This window comes from Bombina bombina, chromosome 2 (assembly GCF_027579735.1).
Source record: "Bombina bombina isolate aBomBom1 chromosome 2, aBomBom1.pri, whole genome shotgun sequence".
Taxonomy (NCBI): Eukaryota; Metazoa; Chordata; class Amphibia; order Anura; family Bombinatoridae; genus Bombina; species Bombina bombina.
Window position 1 is genome coordinate 771,330,723 of NC_069500.1, and position 26,010 is coordinate 771,356,732.

The 26,010-nt window shown below is 37.2% G+C and overlaps 1 protein-coding gene across 1 annotated transcript in view; it reads left to right on the forward strand.

Moving 5' to 3' along the window:
• Positions 1-275: 275 nt before the first annotated feature.
• Positions 276-26,010, forward strand: part of MAU2 (MAU2 sister chromatid cohesion factor) — a 138,070-nt gene continuing 112,335 nt past the window's right edge. Inside the window, exons 1-7 of the mRNA XM_053702920.1 lie at positions 276-539; positions 3,913-3,930; positions 4,233-4,298; positions 5,586-5,681; positions 6,270-6,364; positions 12,294-12,321; positions 16,265-16,420. Coding sequence (XP_053558895.1) covers positions 285-539; positions 3,913-3,930; positions 4,233-4,298; positions 5,586-5,681; positions 6,270-6,364; positions 12,294-12,321; positions 16,265-16,420 — 714 coding nt within the window. The 5' untranslated portion in view covers positions 276-284. The remainder of the gene's footprint in view (positions 540-3,912; positions 3,931-4,232; positions 4,299-5,585; positions 5,682-6,269; positions 6,365-12,293; positions 12,322-16,264; positions 16,421-26,010) is intronic.

Sequence of the window (26,010 nt, forward strand, 5' to 3'; positions counted from 1 at the left end):
AATGCACCGTTTGCTAAAGAGCCCATGGCATGATGATAAAGCATAAAGGCAACACATGTTGCTGCTAAAAATAGTATACTGTAATTACATTTGTTTTTGAGAAACGTAAGCAAATACATGTTTTTTTAACTGAAGTATTTGCATACTGTATAGTTCTTTTGTGACAATTCAATTGAGAGCGGGTTCTTTTATGTGAATGACAGGACTACAACACCCAACATTCCTTGGGCCCATCTCGCGAGGTTTGGGGCGGGAACTGGCATGGGGCCTTGTTGTTGGTGTCAATGATGGCGGCGGCTGCAGTAGTGGCCCCGCAGGCCGAAGCCTCGGAGTCGTGGTACTTGGCTCTACTAGGTTTTGCCGAACACTTTCGCACGTCCAGTCCACCTAAGATCCGGCTTTGTGTCCACTGTCTGCAAACTGTCTTCCAGTTCAAGCCGCCGCAGCGCATTGAGGCGCGGACTCACCTGCAACTAGGCTCAGTGTTGTATCACCACACTAAGAATAGTGAGCTGGCCCGCCAGCACCTCGAGAAAGCGGTGAGAGTCGATGGAGAGTTTAGACATATTAACAAGGGGATGCTAAATTGCTAAAAAAAACAAACAAAAAACAAGTATTATCAGAGAGAAAGAGAATAAAGCGTTGAAGACAGCAGAGATAGAAGGGGGAGTGAGCAGTAAGATGTAAGGGAAAACTAGAGTTGGGGAAATTGTAAATGAAGGAAAAGTTGGGGAGTAAGAAACTTGAAAGCGTATAGGAAAGGAATGAAGTCGAATATGAGAGATGACATTAGGTGTGACAAAGATATGGACTGAAAGAAGGGAGAAAATAGATGTTGTCTACGAGGAAGGAATGACGTGTGGGGAAACAAGGGACAATTTATAAATTGAGATGGAGAATCAAGGAAGAATGGGCATCTGGAACAAGATAAATTTGGGGAACGAAGAAGGAATTGAAGAGGGGAAAACTAGTGAGAAAGTTGTGTAGCTACAAATACATGGGGAATACATTTTGGGAAATAAGGGTGAGGAAATGCAAGGAAGAAAAGGAAGTTTTGGAAATGCAAGGAAGAAAAGGAAGTTTGGGAAATAAGGATGAGGAAATGCAAGGGAGAACAGTAGGTTTGGTTAATACTAGATGACAAACTGTAGAGATGTGAAAACTATAGGAAGAAGAAATTAGTAAATTGGTGAGGAAGGATGAGACCAGGAAGAGATGGTAATATGCAAAGAATTAATTATGAAGGAAAAGGAGGGATGAAAGAGGGTTTGATAGGAAAGAAACTTGATGGAAGGCTAGAGAAGTGGGGGTAAAATAGGACAGAAAAAGAGAAGCAAGAATTGGAGGTTGAAGACAGATGTTTGGGAAACTGGAAAGTCACCTGCATGAAGAGGGATTTGAAAATAAGATGTAATGGGCGGCTTTGCTAGATGTGGTTTTCATACTTTTTTTGTACAGTGCAGATTGACACCTTACAGCAGTAAATTGTGTTGGTGTTGCATCTTGATACATAGTATCTGTTTTGCACACAATTGTATTCTTACTGCTTGTATATTACTCTGCTCCTACGTTTACTAATAAATTCAAGCAGAAAGAGGCTAAACTTAAAGGGACTGTCTACTCCAAAATGTGTATTGTTTAAAAAGATAGATAATACCTTTATTACCCATTCCCCAGTTCTGCACAGCCATCATAGTTGTTATATTACCCATTCCCCAGTTCTGCACAGCCATCATAGTTGTTATATTACCCATTCCCCAGTTCTGCACAGCCATCATAGTTGTTATATTAATATACTTTTTACCTCTGTGATTACCTTGTATCTAAGCCTCTGCAGACTTATCCTTATCTCCATGCTATTTATTTATTATCTATTGGCTTGCATTTTAGCCAATTAGTGCTATGTTCTTCACAACTCCATGGGAGTGAGCACAATGTTATCTGAATGGAACACATGTATTAGCAGCCTCTTGTAAAAAGCTAATAAAAAAAGCATGTGATAAGAAGAGGCTGTCTGTAGTGGCTTAGAAACAGGCAGTTTAAATGTTATACAATATTTTATATAACAATGTTGGTTGTGCAAAGCTGGGGAATTGGTATTAAAGGTGTCATCTACCTTTTTAAACCGTAACAATTTTACTAATTTATTGTAAGCATATTGGCAAGCAATAGGATTTGAAAAATCTGTAATGACCAGATCGTTTTTTCTTTTTATTAAATACAATTATGTTTACCTCCTACTTGATGCCTCTTATGAGTCCAGATTTCTTATAAAGTGGATATCTTTTTATTCACTCAAGGATAAAGGAGTGGTAAAAACGTTTGAAAGGATTATTCACACAATTTTTTGTTAAGAGAATGAGTCTATGGTTTAAATTAACTTTTATAAGGATATGAAACCCAAATGTTTCCTTTCATGATACAAAGCCCACTTTTTTTCTTTCATGATTCAAATAGAGTATACAATAATAAACAACTTTTCATTTTACTTGTTATTCATTTTGCTTTGTTTCTTTAGTATCCTTTGTTGAAGGCACATCAAATGCACTACTGGAAGCCAGTTGACACATCGGTTGAGCCAATGACAAGGTATAAATGTGAAGCAACCAATCAGCATGTAGTTCCCAGCAGTGCATTGATGCTTCTAAACCTACCAAGGTTTGCTTATCAGCAAAGCATACTAGAATAAAGCAAATTAGATAGAAACTTTTTTCCAATGTACTTTTAGCTGAATCATGAAAATGTAATTTTGTCTTTACTGTTTCATTAATAGGACATACAAATGTTTTTTTAATACATTTATTCTTTAGCACTAAATACTTCTTCTTGTGCTGATCCAAGTTTATCAAACTCCCCGTAATGGACCAATAACAATGTACAGGCATTTACTTTTAAACAACTTTACAGTGTACTTCTATTATCTAATTTGCTTTTTTTCTCCTAGTATCCTATTTTGAAAAGCATACCAGGAGCAGCAATACACTACTGGGAGCTAGCTGATTGGTGACTGCACATATGCCTTTTGTCGTTGGTTCACCAGATGATTTCTGCTAACTCACAGTAGGGCATTGCTGCTCCTTCAACAAATGAGAACAAGACAATGGAGAACATTTGATAATAGAAGTAGAAAATGTTGTTTCATGTCCCTTTACTACAAGTTATGTCACACATGCATGCCTGTAATAATTATTAAAAATAGTGTGTACCATTACCTTTTTTTAGCATCACATTACAATTTTAGTTGGACAATTAAATAGTTAGGGCAGAAAATGTTTCCTAATTACATTTATCCCAGATTGATGATCAGAGACTAGGAGAATGCTTCAGTCTACATTTGCATACAGCACTAAGCATCCGACGGAATTAACACAATTATTTCTATAGGGACATTCTAGATAAACACCGTTTTTGCTATGCACTTGTATTAGTACAAATGCTTCAAGTAAAAGCCATGACTGTTTCTTTGGTAGTCATTACTGTGTATATGGGACATACAGAGCATATGGCTGCATTCCATTGCAGTTCTGTGTGCGGGATCTCTAGAAGGATATAAACAAACTGGAATCTGCTCAGAGTGATACTAAAATGGTACATGGTGTGAAAAATAAAACACCACAATAGTGTTCGTTCCTATGTAAACACTATTAGTAAAAATGAAATCACGCGATCGTCACTGTGATCACATGTTTTTTAAGGCCAGGATCAAACCTTGCCTTTGTCAAAGTGGGAAGCTGCAGGACGCCATATATGGTAGAACGTTCCATGCCTTCCTAATGGTGTTAAAGCCCAGCGCTGTTAGTACGGCATGGATCTTCCTAATGGCGTGAAAGGGTTAATGGCACTGTAAGTTTAATCGTTACATAACCTTTCATGTCATCCTAATTATTATTATTTTTTTTCTTTTTCTTCTAGTGGTTAATCTCACAACAAGTATCCTTTTCAAGACCGTTTTGGATTAATTGATAAATAGTAACATTCATATTTCTCAAGGTTACTTACTGATTGTCAGCCTACTATTTAAGTTAGTGCGTTGTAACACTTTTAATCTACCGCTTATTCTGTCAGTATGCCATTATATATTTTTACTAAACAGGTTCCCTCTAGTTTGCAGAAAGCCATTTATCCTGATTTATAGTCACTGACAGTATCATTGGATTTTCAAACTGCAGCCTGGGCTCCTGCCTCTTTCTGTTGTCTTTCCACTGTTCGTTTCCTTAACTTATTCACTACAGATTCCACAGTTTGAAGATGTTAAGTTTGAAGCCGCAAGCCTTCTTTCAGAGCTATATTGTCAGGAGGTAAGTTACAAGTGGAAATGTTGCGTGGGTTTAGTATCTTTGAATATGGATGTTGTTGCATATGTTTCATACTGACGTCAGTAAAGATCTGGTCTCTAAAATTAACGAGATTGCTTTCAGAGCAACCAGAATAATTTGATGAACTACATATGCAGTTCCTAGGATTTCTGAAGTGATGTACAGTACTTTTAACCCATGTTATGGATTAGAGAAAATGTCTGTAAAACAGGGAACAGGCAGTTCAGTTGTTTTGTAGGGTAATATAGATAAAATGTATTTTCTGCAAATTTGCCATCAGTGCTGAAATCATTTTGAATTTTGGTTTGTGTTGCTCAGCCGTTTCAAATGTATATTACAATTCAAGGTATGTTAAGTGATTTGAATGCACTATTCCATTCTTAATGTCATTAGCAGTTTCCCATTCTTTTATGGGGCTTTATTATAAGACTGCACACTATGACAAACTAATATAAATATAAAAAGGAGTAAAAAATAAGGTTTTAAAGGTGTATCATATTTTTTTGTGCAGAGTGTATTTATACTTTCATTCTCATTTTAAAATAAAATGAATTTGCTTTTGTCAGTTAAATTGTGGGGGTTGCATGCTTAGCGTAGGAAATTATCTGTGTCCTGATCCAATATACTTGTTTCTGCTTACATTTTTTATAGCCCAGGTAGTAAAAACCACTACTGTAAAGACATTCCATAGACAATTCACCTTACTGGGCTGTGCAGTATTCATTAAGTTCCCAAAAATGTTCAAGGTTCCACACACTGTTCTCTATGGGGTGGTTTCCTTGTACATCAAAAACGATGCCTTGTGCAATGCTTCATCTGAGAGAGTTAGAAATATTGAGTGAAAACTGATATTTGTATAAAGCTTAAAAAGACATTGACTTCAAAATTAAACTTTCATTCAGATAGCATGTGGAAAAAAAATGCAAAAAAAAATCCTTTAAGGATTTGATTACATATCTTGAGCACTATATTGTATTATATGGAGTTTGTGACCATGTTATAAGTTGTTACAAACACCTCTGTTATAATGCTCAAGACACATGAAAAAACATTATCTAAAAATTCTTGCCAAGACTCAGATGACTAAAGATTCATCATTTTATCATGGCATTAAAGTTGAAGCAACTAAGGCATAGGTAACATCCATTTCTTGGTATTGATGAGGTAAAGATTATATTGAAAACTATCCTTTAAATTACTTTTTTTGGATTTATTGAGCACTGCCATTTTATTGAATAAAAATATCTAAAATTGTTGCTCCTTTTACAGAACTCTGTAGATGCTGCTAAACCTCTTCTACGTAAAGCTATTCAGATTTCCCAGCAGACCCCTTACTGGCATTGTCGACTACTGTTCCAGCTTGCAGTGAGTGTCAACATTCTCTGTGCATGATAAAATGAGCTTATCCATGTAGGAGTGCCTGTTAGTACTGCTTCATGATCACAAGTGCTTTTCAGAAGAGCTGCAGACCGCTAGGTTACAATTAACTGATACATTGCAGCCCTTGTCTTGTCCATTGGGCATGGTCTGGTTTCATAAAAAAGATATTCCTGCAAGCTTAGATGTGACTTGTTTAACAAGTAGTCTATAAAACTAACCTCTTTCGTTGAAAGGCACATAGAGAGTAAGAATTCTAAATTTATTAGACTTTTTAAAAATGCTCCTTAATGAATGTTTTCATGCTTGTACATGTCTTTCAATACAACTGTGGCGTCATCTAGTGAGGATGTATATTGCAGTATCAGTTGTGCACAAGGATACATTTCCCCTAGGTAAAATATACAGTTAAAATATAAAAGTAATTTGCCTTTATGCATAAAAAAACTGTATGTTGTCTTCAGAATCTTATTGGTGGATGTACCCTGCAGATACAGCACACGACTATCAGATCTTTTGCAAAATTGTTGTTACTCTTGTTTTATATAGTGTGTTTTTTTTTTTTTTGTCCCGTAGCAACTGCATACTCTAGAAAAAGATTTGGTTTCAGCATGCGACCTGCTTGGAGTAGGGGCAGAGTATGCACGGGTTGTAGGCTCAGAATATACAAGGTAAGCAATCTAAAACTGAATGTAAGGGACACATTGTCTGAGCCATAGTTATTGTGTTTTGTTTTTAGTGCCCACTCATGAATATCTTCCGTCTTACTCCTGCATCATCAAGGCCACATGTACTTTTCATCATAAGATGATATTTGGATCTCAAACTACATGTCTGTGGTGTGAAATGTATAGATTTCCTTGCTTTAAATAGTTACCAGAGCACCCTAGATCATTTCTTCATATTTAGATATGCGCTAACTTTTGTTGTTTCTGTCCATCTTTTCACACTGTGATAAAGCAAGCAATATAAGACAGTAATTTTAGCTCACTGTACTTCATTTATTATAGTCCTGGCAGATCAGGTTCTCGCAAGGAACCGGTCTACCTGAGTTCACGGGAGCGAGGCATCATTTGTTGGAGGAATTTAATATTGCACAAGCAATCTTATTTAGCCCCATCCCCTGTTCTTGAGCAAACAGTTGCATGTGGGCAGATCTTGACAATCATCCTAACCAACTCTGTGATTCTTACATTGCACATGAGCAAGCCTGCATCACAAGGTCTTCAAAGCTGCATTTGCATCTTCATAAATGGAGCCCATACTATTATTTTTCTAGCAAATATATTCCATATGCAGTATATTAACATTTACTTGAATGTTCACTTTGTATCTTGTGGTCCTATAATAGGAATAAACATATTTATGCATGTAATAGCTATTACTTTATTTCAAATTGCACTCTTTCATCAGCGTTGGGACAGGATTGCATCAGACTAAATTAATTCTTCAGGGAGCATATGTTTCTCTGTTAGCACCATAATAATCCTTTTGTTAATTGTGATATTTTAATTGCTGCTATTTGTTTCATTTAAATAAAAAATTGAATGGGAGGTGAATAGTTTTTTACTAAAACAGGAAGTTGTTACCATTACTATTGTATTTGTTTTGTGCATTAAAATATCTCTAAGACTTAAAAGAGAGGGAGCTATAATAAGCTCTTCACCAGCTTTTTATAGCATAGGACAAAAGTTTGTTTATGTAATGATCTGTATTAGATGATGATTATGCTCTAAAGACTACAAGATTAACCTAAATGTTGGAATTATAATTAATTCTGGGAGATGACATTGTGAGAATGTAAATAAATGTTGATACATTGTTTTAACGCCATTGAAGTGTGTTTCTGAAATTAAATAATCTGTATCTCAAATTGATGAGATTTAATTTTTTTTTAAATGTAGTTCCACCACTTTCATTCGGTCCAAATTGTGGAGTAGCCCAACTTTAGTTTGTTGCTTAAATATTTCTATAAGATATAATGGATAACAACGTTTGTATGCCCTGATGTTGAGTACAAGGTTTGTTTTTTAAATAAATATAATGCCTATCACAAATCAAATTAAAGTCAATCTAAAATAATGCTTAGATTCTGGACCTGATTTTAAAACATGCAACGTTTACCATCCCTTTAAGAATTCTGATGTTCTTCAAAAAGGTGGTAATAGTTTTTAAATTATCTGATTAGCAACTGTATTCCATTCTGACTCAATTTCAAAACTACATTTACATGTTGGAATCAAATTTCAGAAGTGGTTGGTTAATGTTGGAATTTTAGTTTCTTTTGATTAAGGGGAGAGACAATCGTTGTCTAGAATACTCCTGAGTAATAATTGGAAGTATTGTCATAGTTTAAATTCAAACAAATATTCTGTTTTTATATACAGATTTTTAAATGTATATAACTAGTTTTTTTTTTTAACTTTAGCTGGGAAATGGGAGTTAATACAAAATAAAGCTACTATAAAACATGACATTTTGGATGGGCATAGCTCTTACGAGAGAGTGTTTTTCTAGCATTATTTGGTGAAAAGAAAGCAGTTGGTTCAGAGATGTAAAGTTTTTACTTTTTATGTTGATCATGCATGTGTGGTAGTTTAAAAAAAAAAAAAAAATGACATTAAAACAATTTTGTAATTCACATTTTTATTACCATATTTAAATTGTCTTTGTCAGTTGTGCAAGTAATGTCAAACATGTTTTATATTAATTTTGGAATTTATCAGTCTTGAATTTTTAATTTGATCTTATCTTGGTTGCTAGCCTTAAAGGGATACTAAACCCACATTTTTTTTCTTTCATGATTCAGATAGAGCATGCAACTTTCCAATTTACTCCTATTATCATTTTTTATTAGTTCTCTTGCCATCTTTATTTAAAAAGCAGGAATGTAAAGGTTAAGAGCCAGCCCATTTTACGTTAACCTGGGTTATGCTTGCTTATTGGTTTGCTAAATGTATCCACCAATAAGCAAGCGCTATCCAGGGTGCTGAACCTAAAATGGGCTTTAAATTCCTGCTTCTTAAATAAAGATAGCAAGAGAATGAAGAAAAATTGATAGTACGAGTAAATTAGAAAGTTGCTTAATTCTATGCTCTATCTGAATCATGAAAGGGAAACAAATTGGGTATAGTATCACTTTAACAGAGCTTAGACTGAATTGGCTTAAACTCACACAGAGATTTGCATCTTAGCTTGTGCATTGTTTAAGGGCTAATAAACGTACAGGAAATTTCTCTATGTAAATGATTTTAACTGCAAACACATTTTTAACTTATCTGTGATGGATTAACATTTCTGTATTTTATGTCATTATGAAATGTAAAACTGCTAAAGAACGTAGAGTATCCTTATGGCTTAGGAGAGATTACCTCAGTTACCAGTTTCAAAGACACTCAAAGCATTATATATAATGTGCTTTATTACTGTTGATTTTTGTATAACTTCTCAGCACTTTATTGAAAGGCTGTGTGTTTAAAGGCAATGTAAAAATTAAACTTAAAGGGATAGTAAACCCCCAAATTTTCTTTTATGATTCAGGTACAACAAACTTTCCTATTTAATTTTATTATCAAATTTTCTTCATTCTCTTGTTATCCATTGCTGAAGGGACCGCATTGCACTACTGACAGGAAGCTGAAAATATCTTTTTAGCCAATCACAAGAGACAAATGTGTGCAGGCACCAATTAGCAGCAGCTCCCACTAGTGTATGATAAGTGCGTATTCATTTTTTTAACAAGGGATACCAAGAGAACGAAGCACATTTTGAAAATAGAAGTGAATTTGAAAGTGTCTTAAAATGACATGCTCTATCTGAATCATGCAAGTTTAATTTTGACTTCCCTATCCCTTTAATAAAGGAGCAAACATGCACTACAGGGAACTAGCTGAACACATCAGGTGGGCCAATGACAAGATACTTGTAGCTACCTATTAGCAGCTAGCTCCCAGTAATGCATTGCTGCTCCTAAGCCTACTTAGGTATGATTTTCAACAAAGGATGCCTAGAGAATAAAGCAAATTATATAAAACAAGTAAAAAGAAAGGCTGCTTAAAATTGCATGCTCAGGGGAACTTCCGGGTGATGGCCATGATAGGTCGCTTGATTGTTTGCTGCTCCAGACCTCGGACCTAATTTATACAAAAGTTAAACTTTATCGTCCCATCAAGTGCAGATTTTCACCATATATTTTACTACGGAGGACCCACTAGGACAAAGTTTTTTTTTTTTTTTGTTTTTTTTTCCAAGTTTGGAGTTAGTTTCAGAGGTTAAGTCCTAACAGACCCTGCGGTAGAGTACCTTTGTGTCTGTCATTACTAGCAGTGTTATCTTGCAAATCACCGCCTATATCGCTATTCTATTTTATGTGCCGCCTAACGTTTTCTACACAGGACCAGATTGCTACTGGCATCCTAGAAGAGCTACACTGTTTAATCACGGATCACTATGCTGCTCCCAAAGAAACACTGCATATGGCATTTAAACCCAGGGACGGCTATACTCCCCATGCTAACTACTCAACCTGCTTTAGAGCCCCAGTGCTCAACTACCCCGTACAGTTATAAGGAGGATCCAGAATTGGATACTGAGCAGTCCGCAGTTGAGGAAAAGGAGGATGTGGTTGAGCGTACAGAAAGTACAATTGTAAGCAACCTTGTTTTACTGTGGTGTGATGAAGGCGACATCGTGTTAACTCAACCAACCATTATATTAATTCAAGAGGCTAAGAAATATACACCCAGGAGAATCCTAGTTGACATTTTACCTCAAGGACAAACATGGTCACAAACAAGTGACCTCATTACTTCCAAGTGTTATTCATCACACAGACCTATTACAATTAAACTGGGACCCTGGTGAAGTATTTATGCTGGAAATATCTGAGAAAAAAATGAGCAGTTTGGTCAGTCTTACAAGTAGAATGGGAGTTGGGTAAGCTAGTGAGACTAATGAGACTGTTGTACCACTATTGCTTTGCCAGTATTTTCCTTTACAGTTACAACTCTTGGCATGCATAAGAAACTGGCTATGAACCTTTTTTCAGATGACGACCTAATAGTCTGATCTCTTATAATTAGCGGACTTTGGGAGCTACGGGCTGGAGGTAGCATGCACTATAGCTGTTGCTGAGCACATGTAAAATATCTAAATTGTTGTTTCTCACAGATTTACAAATTATGCTTAATTGCTCCAAGTTTGTATCTTTCTACAATTACACTTGGTAGGCGGTATACTTGGGCATTTAAGATATATAGATCTATATACTGTATGTATATAAAAATATGTACGCTAGATTTTAATAGTGTGTTTCCTTATAGTATTGAGAGGGAACTGAATAAACAGTGTGTTTCTATTTTTGCCTTCACCACTTATCTAATAACTCAGCCATAGTTAACTTGCCACATAATTAAGCTTACTTATAGCTGTATAAATAGATATGGAATATGCGCTTGCTAATCTCATTCCAATTCGCTTTCGTAGAGCCTTTTCTTTGTTTACTATAATTTATGCCTCGCTGACTACAGCCAGGATAGTGAGGCCTGCCTATAGATAAATTCCTGTTTTGGTAATGTAAACCACCTTAGGTGTCCATCTTAAACAACAATAAACATTCCTTAACCCTTTCACAACAGGGTCAATTTGTCTACTTTGGAACAATGCTGCACTCCCAATCAGATATCTCATATCTATAATTTCTCCCTTCATTAAAGACTTTGCCAAGTTATGGCACATAGCAGTCAGTAATGACCATTCTGGTTTGTAATTTTCTCTATTAGAGAACCTGCATGTGATCCATCAAGCCCTCTTAAGATCTCCCAGAGTTATGGCTATGAGGCACATTCTAGTTTTTAACATCTACCCTAGTTTAATATATTTTCCAAAGTTTCTTTATCTATTCTCCATGTGTCCAAGAAATTTGTTACAGTGATAAAATATTACAAAATATCCTTGAATTTAAGAGTACTCATTTCTCATTCTATGTAGATATCCAAAAGTGATCACTTACATTTTAGTTACCCTATTTAGTTATTCACATTCCAGATAAACATTTACAGTCCAAGATTGGCCTATTTCATTTTAAAGGGTCCACCTACAGATTCATCACTTTTAAATTGAGAAAAAAAGTAGTTTTTCTAATCTCTATTTGTTTTTAACTAGCACCATATTAGCATATTTAATTGGACAATGTATATAATTCATATATGTCTTGTTTACCCTTTTTATCTCTTGAAGTTATAATGTACAGTTTTCTAATTGGATACTGTGTGTATCTATTTTTTATCTTTGGCTTATGAGGATGTAAGATTTAGGTCAAGATGTATTGAAAATCTCAATAAAAAAAAAATTGCATGTTCTATCTGTATCATGTAAAATGTTTACTGTCCCTTTAATTAAGCAGCTGAATTCAAATTCCATGGAAAGACACAGTTCATATTATACTGTATAGCTACTACTTTAGTTATGAAATACTTTGTGTTTATTTTATCACATTAGACCAAAACTTTGAGCCTTTGTTACACTTCTTTGCTCTTGGTAAGGGGCTTACCCATACTCTGTGTCCTAATATCTAATTGTCTTTATTTTTTTAATCTTTAGGGCGTTGTTCTTGCTGAGCAAAGGAATGGTTAGTACATCAGCTTATTTTATTGCTTTTTTTTATACCTGTGTTTATGAAATAGTTATTTACATATGTTTGTATTACCTAAAAGAGAATGCAGAGCTTTGATAACATCCTGTCAACCCCAGCAAAAACACAAAACAGTCATCTCTCCCTTTACAGTACTGTTTGCCATTCACACTTTTTTTTTTTTTTACTTTTTACAAACTGAGTTTCTAGTGGAATCTCAATACTTTGCTACCAGTGGCATTAATGCTGGAACTTTGCTGCACTGCTGTGCAATGTTAGTTAAATAGTTTTTATAACATTAGACTATATTTGTGTAACAGTAAATATTTTTTAGATTAAATTTCAATGGATTTAATTCACAATTTAAATGCACCAGTTTAATGTAAAACTGTTACCTATATAACATGCCTCAATGTGACACAATGAAGTCCACTTGCTGTATACTTTTTTCTTTTCTTTGGGAAGTATAACTTTTTTGTTTGTTGGAATTACAATACAGTTTTTTCTTTTGGAAGTACTTTTTATGTATTTTTTTTTGGAATTACACTTCCAGCATGTCTCAAAACAATGTAAAACATAAATGCTATTCCACATTCTGCTAAAGGATTTGTGATGTCACAGCAATCTCTTTTGCTTTCAATTAAAGGGTCAGTCAAGTAAAAATGTAAACTTTGATTCAGATAAAGCACACAATTTTAAACCACGTTCTAAGTCACTTCCATTATCTAAATGTACACAATTTCTGAGGCACCATCTCCTACTGAGCATGTGCAAAATTCATAGGATTTACATATATGCATTTTTGTGATTGGCTGACGGCTGTCACATGATGCATTAGGAACGGAAATGTAACTGACATTAGTCAGAAAAAAATCTGCTATCCATTTGAAATTCAAACGAAGTGCTTTTGCTTTGTCTCTTTTTATAATGCATTTTTTTATTATGCTATTCTGTTGTGTTTAATGGTCTTTTAAATGTGGAGAAATGGGTGGCTAAATAAATATTCCTTAGTATATTATTGTAAAACACAAGGCAGAACAAGCACTTTAGGCATGTTAAAGAATGTTGTATAGTAAATAACAGCAAAATCTTACATTCTGAAATAAGACCACATGCTACCATGAAAACTAATTAAAACATCAAAATCAATATTCCTTTGTATAGTGTTTTATGTTGCAAATGAGAATAATCACTTAAGGCATGTTAAGCCATGTTGTATGTTACATGATAAATGTTAAGTTTACCTGCGATGTGCTGGAGGAGTTAGCCATTTCTTCACATTTGATTAACCCTTTGTGTACTAAGCAATTTCCCACTTGGGTGCTAAGTTGGATTTGAGGATTTTTTTAAAAATGTTTTTTAATATATTTTTTTAGATCCCCAAGACTTATACCGTTGGAAAGGTTAGGTGATTACCTTTCCAACGGTGGGTCTGTAGCTGCTTAGATGCCTGAGATACAGGCTTCTAAGCAGCATGCCCCCATTTTGCTATACTGTTCATTGTAATTTTTCAATTAAGTTGCGCATTGACGTCATTGTGTGTGACGTCGCCGTGCAAAACGTGAAGCCCCGGCGATGCCTATCACTATACAGGCCCGATTGCCGGGGGTAGGAGTCCATGGGAGCCCCCAGATTGCCCTTAAGGTGGGTGAGTGCTAGCGACAGCTCTGACCCTTCGTCAGCACCTGACTGGGAAAATGTGCGATGGCTTCGAGCCGTTGTTAGCATTCAAAGGGTTAAAAGCAAAGAAGTAGCTAGTTTCCAGGAAAAATGTTGAACTGACTTGCTGTGACATCACAAGTTCTTTAGCAAAATGTGAACTAGCATTTATTTATTTTCACATTGTTTTGCCACATGCTAAAAGTGTAATTCCAAAAGAAAAAATTGTATTGTATTTCCAAAAAATAAAAAAAATAAAATGCACTTCCACAAAAGATTGTACTTCCAAAAAAAAATTGCATTTCCAAAAAAAGTGTATTTGTAAATTTAGATTTGTATTTGTATGTCACAATTTATGTACAGTGATAAAGAATCATAATCTCTTGCCTTTTTGACAGCAGTCTTCTGTACTTTCTACTTTCCCTGGAAAAGATGGTGTAACTTGACATTTTTACTTAGAAATGCTCAAGAGCAGAAACCACACTGTTATTTTTTACAAACAATAATAGCAAGTGGAAATACAGATCTTTTTTACTGAAGAGACAACTCCATCAATCTATTGAGCCAAGCAAAATAATCATCTTAAAAGCTTCACTTTTCTATTTTTCTATCATTTGTTTATTCACTGAAGAAATAAATGCATTTATATGAAACAGAAAACCCTGTCTTATCTCTCTCAAAAATAGTCGATGCATGTTAAAGGAATATTGAACCAATGCCTTTACATATCTTAACCACAAGTAAAAGGCCGTTCTAACATATATAATTCAACATTATTTTTCCCCCCTTCATTGTTCGCTCAAAATCCTGATCACTCACTGATGTATAACACCATTATTCATCTTTGTGACTGACCTGTTCATTCTCACTCACAGTTGATAACAATCTGCACAACTTAAATGTACTTTAAGCAGGCTATGACCTTCTGAAGACTTTTCAGTGGGAACTTCTTGCCAGTAGATTGTAGGTTACTTTAGTGAATTCAGTGAGGGCAATGAGCTATGGGCTTGACAAGTCTTTATAATTGTACACATTTTCTATCTCTAGGCTTAGTGAGTCTAGTGTGCTGTCATTATTTTACTGCGTTAGTCCCATGTCCTTCTAGTGGCAGGGCTCTTGTATTTGCCTGGTGACTGGTTTCAATACTAATCGCCTTGTCTATTTAAAGGGATGTTAAACAGTATGAGATTGTAATATAAAATACACTAATAGTTTTTATTTCCAAGTCTTAATCATTTAAAATTAAGTATGGAGAAAAAAAAATTATACTGCATTTAAGTAAAATAAAATTTGATGAGTGCGGAAGTCCCTATCTTTTATGTAGTATCATTTTTCCCGCAAAATTACTAATTGACTGTTATAATATAAAATGTTCAATTGCAATATAGTTTCGTTATTTATTTTTCACCTTTTCCTGTAATTTAGCTCTTGTTCTAATTTCTACAGTTTCCATAAAGTAATGGGTGCCATGATTTTTAAACTTAAAGGGACAGGCCTTGTCAAAATTAAACTTTCATGATTCAGATAGACCATGCAATTTTAAACAACTTTCCATTTTACTTTTATCATCGATTGGTATTCTTTGTTGAAAACTAAATCTAGGTACACTCACACTGATTTGTGAACCTTTGAAAACAGCCTCTTATCTCATTGCGTTCTGACAGTTTTTCACAGTTAGACAGTGCTCGTTCAAGTGTGCCATATATATATATATATATATATATATATAACATTGTGCTCACTCCCGTTGTGTTATTTAGGAGTCAGCACTGATTGGCTAAAATGCATGTCTGTCCAAAGAACTGAGATAAGGGGCAGTTTGCAGAGGCTTAGATACAAGGTAATCACTGAGGTGAAAAGTGTAATAATATAACAGTGTTGGTTATGCAAAACTGGGGAATGAGTAATAAAGGGATTGACTATCTTTTTAAACAAACATTTTCAATTAGACTGTGCCTTTAAGTTTTCCCATTATCTATCTGTCCTGAGGACTGAGGTCAGTTAGTGACATGCAATAAAAATGATACGTATGACTGTTACAGTAATTATCTAACAAGGGATTCCACACAGTCTTGTTTGTAAAGTCGTTTTATAACTGTCTCTAATTGTCTACAGCAGTTAACATAAATAAGGGGAAGACTTAAGTTTTAACCTTTCAGGGCCCATTACTTTATAGGAGCTAAAATGCTTTATGGAAACTAAAATGTTCTACCTATATCATTGTACAAACACTGCTACATATTATGTTTAGGATGTATTTTTTATTTAATTTTCCTTTAAGCTTCTTTTGATGGAGAGGAAGCTTCAGGAAGTCCACCCCCTGCTCACACTGTGCGGTCAGATTGTGGAGAACTGGCAGGGTAACCCCATCCAAAAGGAGTCCCTACGAGTCTTCTTTCTGGTGCTGCAGGTCACGCATTATCTAGATGCAGGACAGGTACGTTAATGGTTTAGCTACCAATTGGGAGAATTTATTATGGCAGTTAATACAATTTGTATTTTTTGTGATTGATTAAAACACCTAAGGGGTGGTCTCAGCCAATCATTGAGCAATACAATAAGGTGCTTGCAGTCCTAAAACATTTAATTGTTAATTTATAAAAAAAGAGTGAGATTGTACATTTAATATCAGTACACCAAAACACGACAACAGCCTGTATCACTTAGAATAATGATTAGATTCCAATTACCCCACTTATATAAATGCACTGTCCTTTACAAAACATACATATACAACACCCCTCTCAAAACAGACAAGTGCTCCAACTGGGAACACTGCTGACACTAATCACAAAATGAATTATAATGTCAGTACTGGCATATTACTTTAAAAGTAATCCTCTGTGACTGATTCAACAAATATGTTGTCTTTGAAACACATACATTCTGCCATCCATACTGCTATGAAATAATCTGGGCTGTGAAACACATACGTTCTGCCATCCATACTGCTATGAAATAATCTGGGCTGTTAGTGTAAAAACTCAACCCCAGTACAATATTAGTTTGAATAGGAAGTCACAATAAATAAGCGAACAGATGGTCCACACAGAGCTGAACGCTAAAGAAAATTATTGTAGCTTTTGCTCTTTCTTGTAGTTCTTTTGCCAGGTTCTAGGTATTCAATACATTCCAATCTCTGGCTAGAAGCAAGCAGATCTCCATGTACTCAGAGGGAAAGCACTTTTTTAAAGAACAGTTTTAATTAGCTTCAACACCAAGTTAATGGGGTCTTTGCACTCGTCTTGAACAACACAGGAGTTTGTCTAAAGTGGAAACAGCCACATCAATATTGGTAATGCTCTCTCACATTACTTACACTGGAATTGTTTAACTGGTCTTATCGATGGGAGATACATTTGTGTTTTTAATTCTAAGGATATTTAAATAAAGATTTTTTTATTTTTTTTTCATTTCATATTGCCCTCTTGTTTTTTACGGAGAGTTTGGAGATTTGCATGCATATTGGAACTGCACACAAGCAGTTTTAAAGCATGCCTAGCATATTGTGTTTTGTCCTTCCCACTGTCATGGAAGATGCTGAGTCCTTGCTTTGTCTGCCCTACCCACCTCACATTTACCCAGCCAAACCTGTGTTTACTTTGGAGCAGAGTTTGACTGAATTAGAATATGGTTTTCTCAGAATAAAAACTGATATTTATGCGGTGGCCTTGGAGGATGAATCACACTCAACTGTAATGTATAACTGTCTAGTATCCCAGCATGAGACGTTTGTGTTTTTCCAGTATGAGACTGAGCAGACCTCTAACAGATACATAGTAAGTCAACTTAACTTTGTTCTGGGCATTAAATTCAACCTGCATTTCCGAATCCTATATTCACCTTAATATTTTGTTTTTGTTATTTTTTTTAAGCCATGGCACACATTTATCCTGTGTCTTTGGATTTACACACAGTATTTTTCAGGAATCCCACTTTCTATTGACTGTTCACTCAGTCATATTAGTAGTTTAGTTCCTGCCTGTTTGAATTTTCATCTGGACTATCTGTTATCTCTTGTATTGAAAATATAAAGTAATTGTAAATGGGAAACTACTTTACACTTTGGATGTAGAACACTGTATGTCACAGACATTTCATAAAGTTAAATGATATGTGCTTGCAAATTGGTTTCCTTTTGATTGCTCCAAGGACTACTAAATACAGTAGAACTAAATAATTGACAAACACAATAAAAACAACAACAATGCAACAGCACTTAATTTGAATTTAAAATGAGCAGTATATTTTCTAGCAAATTTAAGTGAATCCATTCTCCCTTCCCTGTATCATGTGACAGCCATCAGCTAATCAAAAAATGCATATATGTATATACTGAGCACTTTTACACATGCTTTGTAGGAGCTGTAGCCTCAGAAAGTGTGCATATACAAAGAATGTGCACGTTTCGATAATTGAAGTACTGTATATCGGCAAGTTTTTAAAATTACATGTTTTATCTGAATTATCAAACTTGATTTTTTACTTAAGTGGCCCTTAAATTGGTCCAGCATATCTTTAGAAGAAAGTTGCATATCTATTTGGGAAGTTTAAACTTTTTGAGCAGATAAAAATAAAAATAAAACATCTTTTATGATTTGGATAGGACATACAATTTTTAAACAACTTTACAATTTGTTTCTGTTATCAAATTGGCTTCATTCTTTTGTTATCCTTTGCTGAAGGAACAGCATTGCACTACTGGCAGTTATTTGAACAAAACTAGTTAGCCAATCACAAGAGACTGTGTGCAGGCACCAATCAGCAGCTAGCTCCCACTAGTGTAGGATATGTGCGTATTCTTTTTCAACAAGGGATACCAACAGAACGAAGCACATTTGAAAATAAAAGTGAATTTAAAAGTGTCTTAAATTACATGCTCTATCTATGCAAGTTTAATTTTGATTTTCCTATCCCTTTTTAAATTGTACATGTATGAAGTATTATCAGTTGGATGTCAGAGTAGTGACATAAAATACTTTTGATTATGATTTGCTTGGCAGCAGATTTTTGTTGGTGGGTACTATTAATGTGAGCCAAGATAAACTAAAATTATACTTGCCATAATTTCCATATTTTGGCTTAGTTCAAATAGTGCTCTTTAAGTATCCCTCTTGTATATTTTTGCTTGCTTGCTTGTTTGTTTTTAAACAAAAGCCTAAAAATGTTACCAGAGGAAAGTTTATTTTCTTCTATAAAGGTAAGACGAGTCCACGGATTCATCCTTTACTTGTGGGATATTATCCTTCCTAACAGGAAGTGGCAAAGAGCACCACAGCAGAGCTGTCTATATAGCTCCTCCCTTAGCTCCACCCCCCAGTCAATCTCTTTGCCTACTCTTAGTACTAGGAAGGGTAAAGTGAAAGAGGTGATAAAATATTAGTTTTTTTTTTTTTTTTTTTTATTGAGGTACATAACAACATATACAAAACATGCGAAATTGCCAAAACTTAAGAGTTACAGACATTGAGGTAAAGTTCACATTGATGAAGTAGTCTCAGGAATATATAAATTCAAAAGTTAAGTAGGCAAAGGTAGCTGTGACCTCAATTTTATAATTAAATGAACCTCCTCTGGAAATAATAGGCCACTCTTGGACCTTAGTGAAATAACAATATTTGATGGAGGTGAGTTAATCTATAGCCACTCTTGGGCTTAGAAACGCATAAAACTGTAAATGTAAATATCAACAGGAAATTATATAACAAGTTTCCACAATAATAGATAAAATACATTTTTGGTTTATGATGATATCCCTGATGAACACTAAGCTCCACCCAACTATGTATAGTAGTCATGACACTTATTGATTATACGTACTTATCATGTCACATAACTTAAGCAGGGCCCCAATAAAATATTGGATAGGGGGTAGGATATGTTTTAACCAAAGACTTGAGCCGGTATATACTAAATGCTCTATGATTTCTTCCCAGTAGTTTTTTGTGATCAGAAGCGTGTCATGTATCCCAATCTGGTAGGGGCAGCCACACAAAAATATATACATAGGGCACGAAGTGTTAAAATAATGAGGTGTCGCCCTATCCCGGCCGCAGACAGAGCGAGACCAATACTTTATATGCGTTTACCTAGAAAAACGCGTGATCTCAGATAGTGAAAATGTGTTGGGATATATAGGGGGATGTTCTGAATGAGACTGTAAGGCAATAGATGGACTGACCTACGGTTTTAAATTGGCGAGAAGCAGTAAAGGTGTCTCACTCATATTATGTTTATGGAGAGAACTGACTGTGGTGTCCATATTGTACTATATTATCACTGTTACCCTCAGATCCTACAAAATGGAGTAACACAACAGAAAACAAACAGGAACTTTTCATTATGACCCCTTTTTTTTTTTTTTTCTTTCCCCCCCCCCCTCCCTTTATTATAAAATCACTCGTTTGAACATGGTAAATATGGAGTCAGTGAGGTAGGTCCTAGTGACCACTTAAAGGTTCATCATGCCTCCAATAACAAGAAATGTACAACTGCTAAACTTTGAGATTAGGAATGACTCATAATGTAGCTACGACAGCAGTTATGCAGGCTAACCCTGTATCTAAACATATCACTATAATCAAGTTACATACTGGGAAAATAAAAGCTTAGGTGATAGATGAAAAGGTTATTACACCCTGAAAGATTTTAAGCGAGGGAGGTCAGAGTTTAATGTCCGGACCTCAGACCCATATGCAAAGAAAAAGTTGCGGTAATTCTGTGAGTCATAAAATAGGTCTAAAAGAGCTGTTGCACCATAACCCTCAGGGAACAAAAATAAGAACTATTAGCTAATGCGTCCCACATATAAATAAGGTCTAATGATAAGGTAACTTGCTTATAAGCAACCGCCATCCTATCTTTGTTACCATACAGTAGCTGAGGGGGAGAAAGTTGCTTAGCCTACTCCGGCTTTAAGGAATACCAACATAGGCACATATTGATGGACTGTCGCCTGCCATATGTCGCCACTAATTCTCCATGGCAGAGAGTGAAATAAAAAATGCTCCACAAAGCTAGTGTCGGGAGCTACCCTGTGTGGACTAATGTGGCTCCGCAACTGTGAAGGCTCAGATAGAGGCTGTAGGTGTTCGCCACTGGATTTCCGACCATCCGGCAAGTGCAGGATCAACAAACTTGGGCCTTCCACATCAAAGCCAGACCGATAGCATGTAGCAGACGCCCGTTCACAGAGAAGAACCCCACCAAGTAGCAACAGCTCACCCGAGTCCTCACGTCTCTCAAGGTAGGAACCATCCTCTTCTGACACCTCATCCGCTAGGCTTACTACCCCACTGTTGAGCGGATACACCTTGTCTAGGGGAGCGGGGGGAAGCACAAGGGGATCCCCGATTTCCTTCACAGCTTGTGTACTAGATCCATCGCCCAGCAGCTGCACTTGTACTGGTGGCGCAGGAGGTCTTGTTACATTGAGGGTTACACCCGGCTGTTGTCTGGCGCCAAACCCTTCAGCAATTAGGGTCCGTAAGCTCCGATAATGTTCTTCAAAGAGGGCACAAATAGCGGTCTCAAAGTCTCGTGGATGGTGTGCCATAACTCTGATGTAGTGATTCAGGGAAATATAGCTATTAGAAAGTTGCAATCCAATAGGGAATGCCTTACCCGGGGGGGGGGGGGGTGCTGAGGTCTCACAAGGAGGCCGCCGCCAAAGGCCTCAGCGGTCCAGATCAGCGCTCCAGGGTCATGGTCTCAGCCAATTTGATATGGTTCAATTCAGCAGGTTATACTGTAGTCGCATATAATGTTTATATCTGTAGATGCTGCAGTTATCTATATATAATCGGCGGAATACATAGATCCTCTCCTAGAGCTCCTGATAACACGTCCTGTCATGGACGCCGCCTAGACACGCCCCCCAAAATATTAGTTTTTAATTTCTTCAAGCAAGAGTTTATTTTAAATGGTACCGGTGTGTACTATTTACTCTCAGGCAGCAGATGGATGAAGACTGCTGCCAGGAGGATGATGATCTTAGCATTTGTAACTAAGGTCCATTGCTGTTCCCACAGAGGCTGAGGAGTACAGGAAACTTCAGTGTGAGGGAACTGTTTCATGCTATGCAGCAGTGAGGTATGTTCAGTCATATTTTTCTGGAGAGACTGTGTATTTCAGAAAGGCTGACATTATACCCAGGAGGGTAAGGGTAAGCAGTAATCCTAGAGCTAAAAGAAGGGCATTACTTAGCTTGCATATGGTGCCAAAACGTTACAAATATGGTTGACGCTGAATGGCAAATGTTTGTGAGCAAACGTTTTTTGATTTGGGAGTGCTTTAACGTTTTGAGTAGACTTTATTCAGGACACACAAGGCTTAACGTTAGGGTCTTAGAACCCACATGGCTAGTTATAACCGCTCTGGTGCGGTTCTTTAAGGCTGAGGAGATATCGAGTGAGATGGGCGGCGCCTATTTTCGCGCCTCAGATGCGCAGTTAGTTTTACCAGCAAAGCAGCAAGCTCTAACTCCTGAGGGCCCTGGTGTATGTTTTGGGCCAAATCGAAGCTTTTACCCCACACTTTCGATCCCTGAGGGCAGGTAGGGCCACAGCAGGGCTGTGGCAAGGTGCTGAGTGTTTAAAAATTAAGGGGTTAATTGTTTAAAAAAATTTGTGGTGCAATCTTAACTACCTATATTGTGTCTACATACAAAATTTTGAAAAATTTGGTGCTTGTTTAGGCTGTTTTGCAGAACGTGTATGCTTTATTTCTCTTAAAGGCGCAGTACCGTTTTTATGATGATTTTTTTCACTAAATAAAGTGTTTTCATGCCTGTTTGTAGTCATTACTAGCCTGTTCAACATGTCTGACATTGAGGAAAGTCAATGTTCAATATGTTTAGAAGCCATTGTGGAGCCTCCACTTAGAATGTGTCCCTCATGCACTGAAAGGTCAATAAATTGTAAAGAACATATTTTAGCTACTAAAAGTATGTCGCAGGATGATTCTCAGTCAGAAGAGAATCGGGTTATACCATCTAATTCTCCCCAAGTGTCACAACCATTAATGCCCGCACAAGCGACGCCAAGTACTTCTAGTGCGTCTAATTCTTTCACCCTGCAAGATATGGCCGCAGTTATGAATGCTACCCTCACAGAGGTATTATCTAAGCTGCCTGGGTTGCAGGGGAAGCGCAGCAGGTCTGGTGTGAGAACAAACGCTGAGCCCTCTGACCCTTTATTAGCCATATCCGATGTACCCTCACAATGTTCTGAAGTGAGGGATTTGCTGGCTGAGGGAGAGTTTTCTGATTTAGGAAATATGTTCCCTCAGACAGATTCAGATATGACAGCTTTGAAATTTAAGCTAGAACACCGCTTGTTGCTCAGGGAGGTTTTAGCGACTCTGGATGATTGTGACCCTATTGTAGTTCCAGAGAATTTGTGTAAAATGGACAGATTCCTAGAGGTTCCTGCCTACACTGATGTTTTTCCGGTCCCTAAGAGGATTTCAGAAATTGTTACTAAGGAGTGGGATAGACCAGGTATTCAGTTCACTCCCCCTTCTACTTTTAAGAAAATGTTTTCTATATCAGACGCCGTGCGTGGCAGACGGTCCCTAAGGTGGAGGGAGCTATTTCTACCCTGGCTAAGCGTACAACTATACCTATTGAGGACAGTTGTGCTTTCAAAGATCCTATGGATAAAAAATTAGAGGGTCTTCTGAAGAAAATATTTGTTCATCAAGGTTTTCTTCTCCAACCTATAGCATGCATTGTTCCTGTAACTACTGCAGCGTCCTTTTTGGTTTGAGGCTCTGAAAGAGGCTCTCTTCAGGTTGAGACTCCATTAGAGGATATTCTGGATAGAATTAGGGCTCTCAAGCTAGCTAATTCTTTCATTACAGATGCCGCTTTTCAATTGGCTAAATTAGCGGCGAAGAATTCAGGTTTCGCCATTTTAGCGCATAGAGCGTTATGGCTTAAGTCCTGGTCTGCTGATGTGTCATTAAAATCTAAGCTTTTAGCCATCCCTTTCTAGGGTAAGACCCTATTCAGGCCTGAACTGAAAGAGATCATTTCAGACATCACTGGAGGGAAAGGCCATGTCCTTCCTCAGGATAAAACAAATAAGATGAGGACCAAACAAAATAATTTTCGTTCCTTTCGAAACTTCAAAGGTGGTCCCTCTACCTCTTCCCCTGCTGCAAAGGAAGAGGGGAATTTTGCTCAATCCAAGTCAGTCTGGAGACCTAACCAGACTTGGAACAAGGGTAAACAGGCCAAGAAGCCCGCTGCTGCCACCAAGACAGCATGAAGGGTTAGCCCCCGATCCGGGACCAGATCTAGTAGGGGCAGACTTTCTCTCTTCGCTCAGGCTTGGGCAAGAGACGTTCAGGACTCCTGGGCTTTAGAAATAGTAACCCAGGGGTATCTTCTAGATTTCAAAGATTCTCCCCCAAGGGGAAGATTCCATCTTTCTCAATTGTCTGTAAACCAGACAAAAAGAGAGGCGTTTTTACGCTATGTAGAAGACCTATATTCCATGGGAGTGATTTGCCCAGTTCCGGAAACAGAACAGGGGCAAGGGTTCTACTCCAATCTGTTGGTGGCTCCCAAAAAAGAGGGAACTTTCAGACCAATTTTGGATCTCAAAATCCCAAACAAATTCCTCAGAGTCCCATCCTTCAAGATGGAGACCATTCAGACTATTTTGCCAATGATCCAGGAGGGTCAATATATGACAACCGTGGACTTAAAGGATGCATATCTACACATTCCTATCCACAAAGATCATCACCAGTTCCTCAGGTTCGCCTTTCTGGACAAGCATTACCAGTTTGTGGCTCTTCCCTTCTGGTTGGCCACGGCTCCCAGAATTTTCACAAAGGTGCTAGGGTCCCTTCTGGCGGTTCTAAGGCCGCGGGACATAGCTGTGGCTCATTATCTGAACGATATCTTAATCCAGACGTCAACTTGCCAACTAGCCAAGTCTCACACGGACATCGTGTTGGCTTTTCTAAGATCTCACGGGTGGAAGGTGATTGTTTAAAAAAGTTAAATTATCACTCTCACAAGAGTTCCCTTCCTGGGAACTCTGATAGATTCGGTGGACATGAAAATTTTTCTGACGGAGGTCAGGAAATCAAAGTTTTTATCCATCTGCCGAGCTCTTCATTCCATTCCTCGGCCGTCAGTGGCTCAGTGTATGGAGGTAATCGACTTAATGGTAGCGGCAATGGACATAGTTCAGTTTGCTCGCTTGCATCTCAGACCACTGCAACTTTGCATGCTCAAACAGTGGAATGGGGATTATGCAGATTTAACTCCTCGGATAAATCTGGATCTAGAGACCAGAAACACTCTTCTTTGGTGGTTGTCACAGGATCATCTGTCCAAGGGAATGTGTTTCCGCAGGCCAGCGTGGGTCATAGTGACGACGGACGCCAGCCTATTGGGCTGAGGTGCAGTCTGTAATTCCCTGAAAGCACAGGGTTTGTGGACTCAGGAGGAGGCTCTCCTCCCGATAAATATTCTAGAACTGAGAGTGATATTAAACACGCTTCAGGCGTGGCCTCGGCCAGATTCATAAGATTTCAGTCGGACAATATCACGACTGTAGCATATATCAATCATCAGGGGGGAACAAAGAGTTCTCTAGCGATGATAGAGGTTACCAAAATAATTACATGGGCAGAGACTCACTCTTGCCATCTATCAGCAATCTATATCCCAGGAGTGGAGAACTGAGAAGCGGATTTTCTAAGTCGCCAGACTTTTCATCCTGGGGAACTCCATCCGGAGGTGTTTGCACAATTGATTCAGCAATGGGGGCACACCAGAATTGGATCTGATGGCGTCTCGTCAGAATGCCAAACTTCCTTGTTACGGGTTCAGGTCAAGGGATCCTCAGGCAGTACTGATAGATCCTCTGGCAGTACCCTGGTCGTTCAACCTGGCTTACGTGTTTCCACCATTAACTCTCCTTCCTCGTTTGATTGCCAGAATCAAACAGGAGAGAGCTTCGGCGATTTTTATAGCACCTGCGTAGCCACGCAGGAATTGGTATGCAG